The sequence below is a fragment of the Cryptotermes secundus genome, unplaced genomic scaffold (assembly GCF_002891405.2).
Source record: "Cryptotermes secundus unplaced genomic scaffold, Csec_1.0 scaffold320, whole genome shotgun sequence".
Taxonomy (NCBI): domain Eukaryota; kingdom Metazoa; phylum Arthropoda; class Insecta; order Blattodea; family Kalotermitidae; genus Cryptotermes; species Cryptotermes secundus.
In genome coordinates, this window is record NW_019731221.1 from 1,109,071 (window position 1) to 1,124,016 (window position 14,946).

The following is a 14,946-nucleotide window of genomic DNA, read 5'->3' on the forward strand; positions in this document are numbered from 1 at the left end:
CGGCTCCCACATGCACATCCCATGCTTATATTTACCTACATCCACGTTGCTATGTACACATCACTGTTGCTAACCAATGCACATTCGTATGCTCGCATGTATTTAGATCTGATGGGACAGACGCCATGTAGTGTGTTAGATGGTTATTAATGTTTCTGAGGAATCTGCTACTTCATTTACCCTGAAGATGGAGGTTGAAATTTCCTCCGAAACGTTGGAACCTACCTACTAATTTACATGGCATCATATCCCAGAAACCTCTTTAATTCTCACCACCGTGAGACCCTCAAATATCACCCTGTCTACTTCTACGTTTTCTCCATTTTCTACGTCCTTTTTTGTGTCTTAAAAGACACAATCGTTTTGGCAATATTCCTCACTTTGTAAAGTGATTTGCTAAGGGCAAGATGGCCGCTGTTTCGTTACATACAGAATCCTGTCCAGATTGCCCCTGTGGCTCAAGCAGTCCTCTAATTATAAAAACTCCGGACATTTTTCCCTCAGGGGTATACCCGGAGCGTGAACTCGTCGACACACCTCAGTCTAATATCAAGATTAAGAATACATGGAGTCATACATCTACTCTCTCTACAGGCTAAAATCTTTTATTTATTGCTAGTGGGGTGGGACTAAGTCCCTTATACTGCGGCCACTTCTGGCTTACTGTATCAGCCCCAGATGATAGGTGAGGGCAATTGTGGAGCAGTTGGTGGAATGAAGATTGGCAGGGGAAACCGAAGTACTCGGAGAAAACATACCCCAGCGCCACTTTGTCCACCACAAATCTCACTTGACCAGACCTGGGATCGAACCCGGGCCGCCGCGGTGGGAAGCCAGCGACTAACCGCTTGAGCTATGGCGCGGCCAAAAAATCTTGCCTTACTGAGGCATGGAAACCACGTTACAAACGTGCATTTTGTTTCAATACATGATTCGTAATATGTTTTTAACATTCTATTTAGGAACAAATTCCCTTATTTAACCCCTTCCAAGTCACGAACAAGGTACCTAGCTAAGAAAGATAGGCCTTGCTCCTTTGCATAGTTTACATATTTAATAATACAAGAAAAATTGAACTGACTTCCATTGTTATCTCATGGCAATTGAAGCCAAAAATTTACGATCTTCTATCAACGTAAATTACAGTTTACCTTGGAACTACAGGAAGGCGAAGAAAGTTGTTTTTTTCAGATTTAAACTCTGTAGCGAAATTGTTAAAACAAAATTATTGTTGGATAATCGGGACTCTGCTGTGCTGGTTACGACACAAATGAACACAGTCCGTTCTAATGGCCGCCATTATTTTTGTTCCGTTGTCACATCGACGTAGACAAATCCATCAGAACAAAAGGAAGAAACAGAGGAAGAGAAAGGAAAAGAGAAAGAAGAGGAATACTTTTGCTGTATTTGATATTGTTTAAATTTTTCATTGAATTCAAGTAGTATGAGTATTAGGTCGCCAAATCCATGTTACACATTGCGGAGTGTGATTGCTGCGGCGCTGTTTATGTGTCAGTGTTATGTACTGTTGTTAGTGTTGTGTAAAGTGTTCAATATTCAGTACTGTTCCAGTGTATATGATGTTGCGAGTGCTGTTTCTGTATCCAGACTTGGACCGACGGAAACATTTTGCTGGAAGAAATGTTCGTTTTCCCTTCCATAAACATCATTTATTAAACTGTTTGATGGATTTATATAAAATTTGCGAATATTTATATGAGGGTACGACGTAGGTTGACAGTACTTAATAACAAAGAACCGAAGAATATATTAATTACATAATAATATATTTCGTAATTTGTACCCCTCACATAATAGTACAATTAGGGTCACTCAGAAAGTTTGTAGTATAGAAAAGTGAAATGAGAAATGTATATTAAATTTATTTGGAGACCTGAAAGAAAGGCCTGATTTCGGAGATTTAAGCGTAAATGGTAGACAATAATTAAAGTGAATCTCAGTATGTAGGCTAGCTCCTAATAGGATCCAATGCCGGGCTTTTATGTAGCGGCCGAATAACAAATACATACACAAAAAGTTTTTTTCGTATCAGTGAAAATTCATTCTGGGTTGTAGCATCTGTATGCTGCAGGTGTGTATCAGTATGTCAGAGGAAAACTGTCCTTCACTTACAGGATAGAATACCTAGAGATACGCGCTGAAGGAAGATTTTAAATTAATAATAAGAAAAAAATATGTGGCCATAACATTTCGACCTAAGGAATGGAAAAGGACTTAAAGAAAATTCTGAATGTCTTAAATAGGGAAGTGTATGTTCCTTCGAAGCCGGTCACGGTAGCCGAGCGGTCTAAGGCATGCACTGTCTTCGCTCGCTCGGAAGCCGAGATCGTGGGTTCGAATCCCACTTAGGGTATGGATGTTTCTGTGCGTTTTTCCGTGTTTGTCTACAGGTAGAGGCCTTGCGACGAGCTGATCACTCGCCCAAGGAGTTCTACCGCAAGTGTAAGATCCAGTAAACCGAAATGAAACGGAGAGTTTCATGGAGGTAGGCCTAGGCCCAAATTGGGGCTGTAGCGCCACAGAAAAAAAAAATGTTCCTTCGAAACCTCAGTACCTACCCGTCAGACTACATGGTGTCACAGACCAAAAGACCATAGTGTGTACCGAAAACGTGATTTCTGTTGTGATTGAAAGGGCTATATTACCTTCTTCCTTCAAGTTGCAGAAAAGTTAGCGAAGAGACTTTCAGGACCTTTCGATTAACAGCATTCTTTTTGGGCTTTCGTCACAAGTTCTTATGGTCATGTTGATATTAACGATGATAGATGGTCAATTTAAAATCTATAAAATGTTCCTACTCCAGGTGTGACATTCTAACGGGTTCAGAAGACAAATCGACATGCAGACAGAATGAAATACGACGAGCTTATCAAACAAATTAAATAGGTTAAAATCGGACGGGCTTTGGTAATTCCTGTTCGAGAGACCACAGTAGAATGTACAGCAAGGGTGAACATGACAAAGCTCGCAAAACTCAGTCAAGGCTGTAGCGGTGTTCATAGGTACATACTGATTCGGTACCTTGTAAATTATTTACTTCTCATAAAAGGTATAGGTGAAATATTATAATAAGAAAAAAGAAGAAATAAATAGAAATTTATATTTTGACGGAAGCAAAGGTTTTTGGGACCATATATATATATACGAGTATGTTACTTCCATTAGTACACAAATTTTTGGAACTGGCTTTGAGATTGTCGAGTGGGACTCACCATGCGTGCCCTAAAACCCTACAGTCACAACTCAGAATGTAGGATAAAGTATCAGGATTAATTGCTAATAATATCGTTTTTATACATAAATAATTAATAGCTACAGGGCGTTCAATCAAGGAGGAAACTTCGCAACACCATTGACCCGGCCCAATATTCCTGACAGATTGCTGCTGTAACTGTAACGGCGCGCGTTTATCGGCGCTAATGACTCATTCTGCTATCAGCAGGTACAGCAGCAGTCTGTGTGGAATGTTGAGCTGGGTCAGCGGTGTTGCGAAGTTTCCTCCTTAACTGAACGTACTGTATTTAAGAATAATTTATGAAGTACAGAATTCTCTTGCGAGGTTCCTGGCACGCAATCGCTTCCAAATGGATCTATTCGACTCCTGACTAAATATAAATACAGAGCTTTATGTTGAAGGAACTTCACGAGTTTACCTGTTTATGCAACCGGTCCAAGTCAGTGTATACAGAATCATAATGAAGTGTATCCGCTTTAAGATTAATGTTTGTGTTCCGTGCCTCATCTTTCATATTTCACCCACACACCGCCATGTGTTTGATGTTGTGTTTCTATGTGTCGAGTCGACCCAAAAGAGTTCGGCCATCTTCGTGTGTTCTCTCACAGGAGCTACAGCTCCGTGTCCCTGTGTTGCAGCAACACGCTGCCCTGATTGGCGGTCCCAACGCCACGTCCTGCCCGATCTGCCACAAGTTGTTCCTCGGCGGTGAGGCCCTCATGGAACACATGAAACACACACATAAGGACCCCAATGCTTCCGGAGTTGCAAGTAAGTTCCCAGCGTTTGCTACTATCTCTGATCATCGCAGAGTTAAATATCTGTAAAGTGATCTAACCGTATCTTGTAGCTTAACTATTTGGGTAACAATGACTCAATTTTCGGCCGCATTTAACCGCTGGCTGTTATGAAGTAAGTTGTTAGCATTACTACTAATCTCTGAGTATTATATAAGTCTGTCTTACCGTCGCTTGTGCCTTAACTGTGTGGATAACAAGCCGATTGGTGGGTGCTGTCTTAGCGCTATCGTAAAGTAAGTTATCAACATATGTTGCTAACCTCTGTATGTTTGTCTGACCATCGCTTGAGCCTTAACCCGTCTGGATAACAGCGAACCAATATTGGGTTGCATCTGTTGGCTGTTATAAAGTAAGTACTAGTCATTCCTTACTAATCTCTCATGTAAAAAGGACCGATTTTTCGGGTGGTTGTCTCTATTTCTATGTAAATATCGCTTGGGAATAGCACTGACTCGGTCCTGAGCCACATACCTGTATACTCCAACCACGTGTGTCCCAGATTTTTGCATTTATTACTAACCTCTCATGTAATGGAGCTGGTTTCTATGGCTGTGTGTGTGTTTGGTTGTGTGTGTAACAATCGTATCTTATCCTAACCATTTTAACACCGTCGAGCCAAATATGTGTTTGTATCGGACCACTCAATATCGCTCTCCCTATAGTAAAGTTGCACGCTTTCTACTAACCATGGGATGGCAAGGGACCGATTAATTTGGTGCAAATATGTAAGTATAAGTAACCCTCCCTAATAACGGAACCCTTTCAATACGAAGAGCTTACTTTTGTTTCGCCGCATGCTTAGAACTCTGATACTATTACTACTGGCTTCAAGTCAGTTCTCACCAACGTTTGTCATTCTTTTGGAATCAATATTAGACCTCTATACACAGAGCAAGCCGGTCACGGTAGCTGAGCGGTCTAAGGCATGTACTGTCTTCGCTGGCTCGGAAGCCGGGTTCGTGGGTTCGAATCCCACTCAGGGCATGGATGTTTGTGTGCGTTTTTCTGTGCTTGTCTACAGGTAGAGGCCTTGCGACGAGCTGATCACTTGCCCAAGGAGTCCTACCGTAGGTGTAAGATCTAGAAAAAACCGAAGTTAACGGAGTTCATGGAGGTAGGCCTAGGCCCACTGGGGCTGTAGTGCCAAGGAAAAAAAAAAAGGCTTATAAGTGTATAACAGTAATTACTGGAGTAACCATGTCATGCTCGTTCTTTTGGTAATTTTTAACTCTATCATCAGTATTACCAACACGACGACCCAAGAATCAGTAAAGTGTGAACCACTAAGTGTAGAAAGTGAAAGACCTAATTCGCATAGTGGGGGTTGGAGACCAGTTGGGTCAACTCGCACGTCGGCCACTGATTGGCCTATTGTACCTGCCCTGGGTGATTATGATGACGAAGAATTTGGTGGAATGACGATTGACAGGGGAAACCGAAGTACTCGGAGTAAACCTGCTCCAGCGCCACTCTGTCCACCACAAATTCCACTTGACTAGACCCAGCCACGAACTCGGGCCGCCGCGGTGGGAAGACAGCGACTAACAGCTTGAGCTATGGCGCGGCCTAAGGCTAACAACCTCATCACCATTTGTGAGCCGACTGTCTGGAAGACACTTATGGGCCTTGATGGCCCGTTGCGGGGATAGCCTTAAGTTTTACATACCGTAGTTAATCATCTATAACTCTAATCTGAAAAAAAAAAAATATGTATACTGAAGACGGGATAGCGTAGTCGGTATAGCGACTGGCTACGGGATGGATGACCAAGGGGTCGGAGTTCGAATTCCGGTAAGTTCAAGAATTTTCTCTTCTCCATGTCGTCCAGACTGGCTCTGGGGCCCACCCAGCCTCCTATCCAATGGGTACCGCGGGCTCTTTCCCTGGGAATAAAGCGGCCCGGGCGTGAAGCTGATTACTCAAGAAAATATGGATCTATACATCCACTCCCCATACGCCTTCATGGTGTAGTGCTTAATTAGTTGAGCACAGGAACAACTTTACCTTGAATACCACTGTTACATGTTATTTCACGTCCGGAGTAGGTCCTGAAATTACTGTTTCCCTGCAGACTAGGTCTACATCTTTATTTAGTTGAAAAGCCACATTATACCCTTAATTCATTTCTCTTTACAGCTTTTATTTTTTCTGTCAACACTCCTCCGTGTTGTTGATTCTAATTGTATAGATTAACTCATAAAGGTTTTATATTTTGTTAAGTGAACAATACAGGCAGGCCTGTCGCCCCGGGGCATCACGCTACAGCCTGGTGTTCTCTGTCGGAATGCAACTGTAGCATTCAGTTTCACTTAGTCACGCGCAGGCACAAACACACACTCATGACAATTCACGTAGTTCAGCACAAAAGTAATGACCGTGTTTTAACTTGACTCTTCAGTAGGATATTTAGACATCACACAGATGGAGTTAGAAGAGCACAGAAAATTACATACCATGCGTGAAGACGGAGTTACTAAGAAGGTATAAAAGAAACGAACAAATTAACAATGATTACTATCTTATGGAAAGTGGTACTTGTAATTTTGAAGATAGACGCCAATGTTTCGGAGGAACTTTCTGCCTTCTTCTTCAGGGTCGAAGAGTCGAATGATCGGATGTCAGAACTTGGAGGTTCAGCTATGAAAGCTAGGCATTTGATCCAGTTATGAGCCAATTCCATCCACATCCCAACCTCACAAATCACCCTCAAGGTCTATCTTCTATCTGTTCTCGAGCTGTTAAGATTTGGCTGCTTTAAAATGAGAGAAAAGGATTATTTCTCAACCATTTTTACATTACTCCTTTTTAAAGATATATTTTTGAAATACCCCAAGTTCCTAACACACAGTTCTTTGTACCATAACGTATTTGTTAAAACAATTTACTTGCAATTGGTGTTGCAAGAAAGTACCTATACGCAATAAACTTCCCATCCTACTCATGGTTGTGCGGGAAGGAAAGCAGGAATTCGGACGTCACGTGTTTACGTACTCTCGCGTTCCTTTTAAGGGTATACATACCAGCGGTTGGAGAATCATTGCTCTAAGCGACGGCTTTTGAAGAGGTTTCTTCTTAGTCCCACAGGGAGCTGGGATAGCCCATATAACGATTGGCTACGGGCTGGACTGCCGAAGTGTCTGAGTTCGAGTCCCGGTATTGTCAAGAATTTCTTCTTAGCCACGTCGTCCAGACCAGCTTTGGGGTCCACCCAGGCTCCTATCCAATGGGTACCGAGGGCTATTTTCCTGGGGGTAAAGCGGCCGGGGCGTGAAACTGACCATTCACCTCCTACCAGTATCGAGGTCAAGAAGATATGGATCTATACATCCACTCCCAAATGCGTCTTCAAGGCGTAGTGCTTAATTAATTAAGCACAAGGAGCAACTTTATCTTACCTTTTACCTAGTCCCATTCTATTCCTACAAGCAACCCACTGTGTCCTTGATTTCACTACCGTAACAGCACTAGATGATCTCTTATAAATTACCCAATGTGGAGTCGTGTTAGTGCTAAATTGTTCACATACTTCCGCCTCAGGGAGCGGCTAGTCGCCCAGTCAGGAAATTCACATCTTTCATTAAAGTGTTCACAAAAGCCCGCCAATGGTCTTTGCCCTGAAGAAGATGCGTTGATCCCATGTCCTACACATTCTGTGTCAGAAAGTATTCATTTTAAAATTGTCCTCCTATCTATGCCAAGTGACACCCGGTAGCATAGATGAGTGAGGCACTGTCATAGAATCCGGAAGGTCGCGGGTTCGGATCTCGATGAGGTGGATTTTTTTTTTTTCAATTTACCTAATCCTTGGGGCCGCACTATGGACCAGATGTCGATTCAGCCTCTAGCAGAAATGTGTACCAGGAATCTTCCTGAGGTGTAAAGGGCAGCTGACAATCTTACTGCCGATTGTCTAGAGAAAATGTGGGAACCTCGACGTCTCACAACCCTATAGGCCTTCACGATCTGTTACAGGGATAACTTTTAACTTTTTTACCTAACTCCCATCTACGCCTATATCTTATTCCATCAGATTCGCCGACTAAAATTTTATATGCATTTCTAATCGATTCCATCTGCCTTTTCTGATTTCAAGTACTTTAATGAGTACTTTGTTTTCAGACACTTATAATGACATTGTACAGCTGCACAAAAGAACTGTAAAAATTAGGAGCCCTTGTTTTGCATATGCTGAGCTTCAGAAATCTTACAAATATATGAAGTATTAATAAGGAGAAAGTTTAGGTGTTCACGGAGGTGACTGTGAAGGGTGCTTTGTTCCGCAGTGTGACACCGTGTTTTCTGATGGTAATTTACTGACGTTTCGGAGTAATATGCCATCTTCTTCAGGGCCGCAGGGTAAGACAAGGAAAAATGAAGTAAAATGTTTCGGTTTCAAGTCCATCAGCCTTATCATGATTTGTTAACTTTGTTTCCAGAGGGCCTAACTAAATACTAGATCGGCACGTAGTTATGGGGGTGTGATTAGGAGAAAGGAGGATGCTGAGGACAGTAGCGCCTACGGGGGATGAAACAGCAAAAAATTCATTGAAGAGGTCCTGTGTTACATGTTTGTAACATGTAACATTTACAGACGTATGAAGTGAACGTCGCTTTTTCGCTGTAATCCCCGATAGCAGACAGAGATGAAGATAATATTAGAATGAATTTTAGAGGAATTAGTTTTCAGATTGCTAAGTGGATTTGTTTACATGAGCTGCTGTATGAATGTAAAATAAATTAGAATTGAATAGTGTTTTACGTGAAGGCCACAAAACAAAATATTGAACCCTTATTCTCAAAATAATTTCATTTAATACAATCTCCCGATTATGGACTCTTAAATGATACTTTATAGACTGCACTTTTCGTTATGCTTGGGCTTGTAAAATGACATGAAAAATTTTGTGCAATATGTTTTCCAGAATTTATTTTATTTTAGTTTCAGGAGCTAATTCTTTAGAATTTATGCATCCAAATGACAATGCAACTGAAAATTCATGAGTTAAGGACATTTCCGTCCATTTTAATGTCAGAACGACTCTTAATGACAACAATTCTCGTTTAAATCTTCTTACAGTGATGATTAATTTTGAATAATTCATTGCCAGTTATTGGAAATCCCGCCACTATATTCTTCTTCTTTTCCTCCATCTCATTCTTCTCACTGTCCTTATTCTTCAAGGTGAAGTCCTTCAGCTCGCTACACTTCCTTTTCCTTTCAACTAACCAATGCCAAGTTTCTCAGGCATTCTTGTATTTCCTCTGCCAAAGATCTATGTTTTTAAATCTTTTTTGCTGTTTGTTTCCATATACGGTGTGTGTGTGTGTATATATATAGTCAATATAGGAGGTTAGTCGCTGGCTTCCCACCGCGGCGGCCCTGGTTCGATCCCGGGTCTGGTCAAGTGGGATTTGTGGTGGACAAAGTGGCGCTGGGACTTTTTTCTCCGAGCACTTCGGTTTCACCTGCAAATCTTCATTGCACCGAATTCTCCATTATCATAATCACCCAGAGCAAGTACGATAGGCCAGTCAGTGGCCACCATGCCGAGTGGACCCAGATGGGCTCCACCCCCCCACTAAGCGAAGCGAATTAATCATGTGTATGGGAGTAGGCGTGAAGAAAAAACGGGTTCTAGTTCGGATGATTGGATTTTTTGGCACGTAGGTTACAATTTATCTTAATTACAATAAATACAGCGATATAACTGATTTATACACATTCCAGTTCACCACTGCACACGCATTAGGATTCTCCGTCTTCAGTAGTCTTCTCCTGGCAACGGATCTCTAGCTCTCTCTAGCGAGAAACTAGCACTTAAAATCACTATGAAATCTTGCCATTTCTTTCTCAATCACCCTGGAACCTCAGAATTCAACTAGAAAACTCTCCTGGACACTTAACTACACCGTACTGCACTGCACTGCACTGCACTGCACTGCACTGCACTGCACTGCACTGCACTGCTCTTTGCACTAATCTAAGCTACAACAGGTCTTCATTATATAGGGCCCGCACGGACAACAGAGAAAACATGTCACGTGATTCCCAGTCAGCGAGTTCATTGGCGCGCTGACTGTTGCCTAACAACGAGCAATAACATTCGTTCACTGAGACACATCTTCCATTGTTCCACGTTGGAACGTTTTTACGAAGCCGTTGCCTAGCAACTCTTTGAGCAAATCCATTAACTTATGTACATATATATACGTTATGTCGTTATTCTCTTCTTCTTTCTGTGATCATATAGCAGTTAAGCCTTATTAGTAGTCGAGGATAGGACTGCCTGGAAGCCGTGAGATGTACCAGTGGCTCAATTGGCATTGCAGTTTCAACTTTTTCCTACAAAATACGAGTAATATTACGTTCTTGTTAGTCTGTATATTCAGTGAACTCGGAGACGGGTGTATAAGAGAACATCTGTGGGAACTGCAGCTAGAGATGAGAACAGTCTACTTTGCAGGTTCCGCCCGTTTCTGTCCCTATCATGAGACATATGACACTGAAAAATTTATAAGAAATCGAAATAACATCTGTTAACGAAATTATAAAGTGTCCGCCAGCGTTATTTTTGAAACTGAATATCAGATTACTCAACCACTGCCCGTTGTGATTTGTCATCTTGTGACCCGAGAAACTGAAGAAAAGAGAGATCAGATACATGGCGAAATTTGTTCTTATTTTGCAGAAAGAGTTCCTTCTAGATAGCAGCAACATTTAGAGCATTTTTCTTTAAAGTTTGGCCTTGTTGTATCCTGTAATTTTATAACTATTCAAGCTAATAGTTTTAGGCATGTTTGATGGAGTTTTGTTTTCAAAAATTTCCTTTTGAAATCTCAGTTTACTACGTGCTAATGGTCACAATATCCACAGCCGTGAGAGCCTCAAAGGTCATATTGTTCTTTGTCATTTTGTATATGTGAATTACACCAGTAGCGATCAACTCTTTTCCTTAAAAATAAGTTCAATGATTTTTATTTGCAGTGTCAATAAGGGCTAGAGTCGGGGATTTATGACGACGGAATTAAGCTACGTCTTCTATAGCAACAAGGAATTATTTGATCTCCTGAATAATACGATCACCTCATCAAGGCAGTTGCATTGCCCTGAAGTTCATTATTACTTCAGATAGTCCGTAAGATACTGAAATTGATTATTCAGTCAACCAAATGGAAACTCAGACCGTCAGTAGATCAGTCCGTCGGTTATATATTTAACTAATGTATCCTGTCATTTAGTCAGTTGGTCAACCAGATATTTAAGTAAAGTATTCAGTCAGTCTCTTAAGTTAATCCGTCAGACATTTAATTTAATAGGTGGGTACGAGTTAATGCGTCACTTCGACTGTAACAGGGGTTGGAACAGGTTCCATCTTTATATTCCAAATTGTTAAATCTTTAATATGGAACCCGAAAAGCCACTGTTTCTTTAATAAAACTTTATGTACAGAAATACTTTTTTTATTATTTTTCCGTAAGAAATTGCGAAAATCGCTAAATAAGACACAGAACGGTGATTAATGGGTTATTGAAAACAAGTCACATCACTTTTTTCCCAAGGAATTCACCTTCCTCATTCACTGCAACTTTAATTACTGGAATTGCTGTCTTAGTTTCACGGATTTCTAAGAAAAGTTTTGAAATTAACAAAGTGAGTCCAGTCTTTTGGAAATCTTAAAGGTTTGAAAACGTGACTGCACTTCGAATCATGGCAATTAAAAACAAAACTGCAGACCAAAGATCTTATTTTTAACTATCATATGCTACATGTTGTGTAAACATAACGTTCTGTATTCATACTGTGTAGGTAATAGGTTCGAATCTCGAAATGTTATTAGAGTCTTCTCAAGTTTTTATGACTTCTCTCCACATCTCTACACGAATGCCGTGGAAATACTTTAAAACAGACCACGCCTATCTGATTCCAAATTCTTACACACTTGTCATTCGTGTTCACATTTCATACAAAAATAATAGTTGAAAGAGCGATGTTGAACACCCTAAAATCAATCAAAACATTTTCTTAAATCCTTTCATTTGGCCAAGGAATAGGGATTCGATTCCCAGCAGAGGTAGCTATCTTCTATTACAGCATCCAGATCGGCCCTGGGACCTAGGCAGCCTCCATTCCAGCGGTTCCTGCGGGCTCCGCTAGCCGGGGTGAAGTCGCCGGTACACGGAACTGACCTCTTAGTGGTGGAACGCAATGCGTGGAACTATACCACATTCCCCTTTACCCCCGTAATCTTCGTGGCGTGGTGCTTAAATAAGCGCAGATACAATTTAGCTTCTAGTTTTGTAACCGCTGCAGATGGAACAGTACCATTAAATAACCTAAGAAACAACAACAAACTTAAAATTACTCTAATAATGAACTCTCTGTATCTATAATGTTTGAGAATAATTAATTTAGAAGAATATATCGGCGAGACCTGTAGCACGCACAGAGAATTTGGAAATGCATACACAGTTTCAGTAGCGGAAGCTAATAGACGAATCATATATGTAAATGTAAGCATAAAGTTGGGGCCGAGGTAAATACTTTTTGTGGACTGGATTCCAATTGCCCAGGGTAGGACCTGTTGGCGCGCTTTTTAGCCTACTTTCCTAAAGCAAACTTACGCCCTTTCTGCCTATGTATGCCCCCCCCCCAATCACTTTTGAATGCCTGAACCAATCTTTATGATGGCACATTTGTATCGAAGTTGGCGGAGGGTATGACGAGAATTACTTGTTTTTCCAGGTTCGAATATCACATGTTTTACTTTTTATATCCATTTGTGACCTATTTACTGACTCTCCCTTGTATATGTGTGTGTTTAATGTGCAGTATTCAGTTTCGCCGTAAAAGAGAACACTTTGCATATCTGTTTACGAAGACCAATACTTTAACGACTTTATTGTAAGCAGTTAATGTTTACGTGGGATTTCAACTCACTACAATGACTATGAAGACACGAATGCTTCTGGAATGTGACACTGTATACTCAGTAGATGATCACACATGTTTCAGAGGAACAAATCTCCTCCATCTTCAGCGTAGAAGATATCCATTTTTAGAACAGAAGTAAATGACAAATACACTATATGAGCGTAATTTAAAGTTATCGAAAGTTAAAACAGGTAAGAGAAACAATTGCCACTACCTTTGTAGTGCTGATAACACTCACCGATCTCAGTAGTTGTCGACAACAGTCCGAATCGCTCTTGAAGCATTTTCAAATCGCACCCGGGGCACATATGTTAGGATGCATCATTTATTGTCTCAGGATTTGTCATAGTCAACAAAATTTGGGAATTGTCGTATACTGTGTGAGATCCTCCTGCCCCTGTTGTAGTTATTTCCTTCTCCATCCATAATGCAACAAATTAATAACACTAATTCACATTTAATTCATAAAATAATCGTTAAATGTATGAAATGTTATTAAAATATATGTTGTAATTATGCTTTCGTCCTTACGAGATCATCTTCGGGCAACAGTTATTTAAGGATTCTAATTCACTGTAGCTAATCATATGGTATCCCAAGATACGTCGTTGATTGACCTTCATTTATTCATCTTTTTGAATTGCAGCTCTTTCTGTGTCATTTTAGATGTGTTGTTTTCCACTGTATTTATCAAACGTTTCCGTTCCTCTACCAAAGGAGACAAACCGCAACTGAGCTTCGATTAAGTGACGTCTGAAAATAAAGCGAAAGCATTTTAATAACATATAGTACTGGGAAGGCTAAGGCGTAGGTGGGTGGACAATATTAAAATGGATCTTAGAGAGATAGGATGGGATGATATGGATTGGACGATCTGGCTTAGGATAGGGACCAGTGTAGGGCTCTTGTGAATACGGAAATGAACTTTCGGGTTCCATAAAATGCTGGGAAATTCTTGAGTAGCTGCAGAATTGGCGGCTCCTCAAGAAGGGCTCAGTTACATGAGTAAGTAAGTAAGTATAGTACTGCATTAAAATAGCCCGTCATTATTTTACTGAGATACAAAGTACAACTGGATGCCTACTTTCAAATACAAGTGGCTCATATGATTGAAAGGGTTTTGCCATTTAGTTTAAACTCTGTTTGGAAATTACAGCATGGTTATTAAGAGCTGGCCTGTAGCATACTTAAGAAAGTATGACTTAAATGCATGGTATTCCTAGTTCATAGATGTGAATTCTGTGCAGTGGTTTACTAACCTCATGTCTTACACATTCTTCTGCCCTTATCAAAGATTTGAAAGCTCATAAACAAATGACGATCGTACTGTTATTGCCATTGTTTTCCCCCTTGGCACTGCAGCCCCAGTGGGCCTAGACCTATCTCCATGAACTTCTACGTTCACTTCGGTTTTTCTAGATCTTACACATTCGGTAGGACTTCTTAGGAGGGTGATCAGCTCGTCCGAAGGCCTCTACCTGTAAACAAACACAGAAAAACGCGCGCGCACACACACACACACACACACAAACTAAACATCTATGCCCTGAGTGGGATTCGAACCCACCATACCAGTTTCCAAGCGAGCGAAGACAGTACATGCCTTAGACCGCTCGGCTACCGTGATCGGCCTGTTATTGCTATTAATGTATAAAATTACGCAAGAATTTTCAAAATTTCGTATCTGTAAAGTATAATATGCCAGTTTTAAGAAATCTGATATATTTGTACATTTGCTTGACACAAAAAGAAATTTAAGCATGAATACACTCCACAGCCAAAATACAATACAAAATACAACAATAACTTATCATTATTTAACATTATACTATAATAAAAGCACAATAGGCCACTGTAGGTCGCGGTGCAAGGGCCAAGAAGTTCCAGCCCTTATACTTCATACTATAACAACGTTAACTAGTCTCATGGCAGGAGAGCCAGAAGATTCTAATGAAATT

At 40.7% G+C, this 14,946-nt stretch overlaps 1 protein-coding gene across 9 annotated transcripts in view; it reads left to right on the forward strand.

Moving 5' to 3' along the window:
• Nucleotides 1-14,946, forward strand: part of LOC111866476 (zinc finger protein 384) — a 448,072-nt gene that overhangs the window by 410,278 nt on the left and 22,848 nt on the right. For all 9 annotated transcript variants that reach the window (XM_033752265.1, XM_033752264.1, XM_033752263.1 and 6 more), the window contains one exon: nt 3,895-4,027. In XM_033752265.1, coding sequence (XP_033608156.1) covers nt 3,895-4,027 — 133 coding nt within the window. The remainder of the gene's footprint in view (nt 1-3,894; nt 4,028-14,946) is intronic.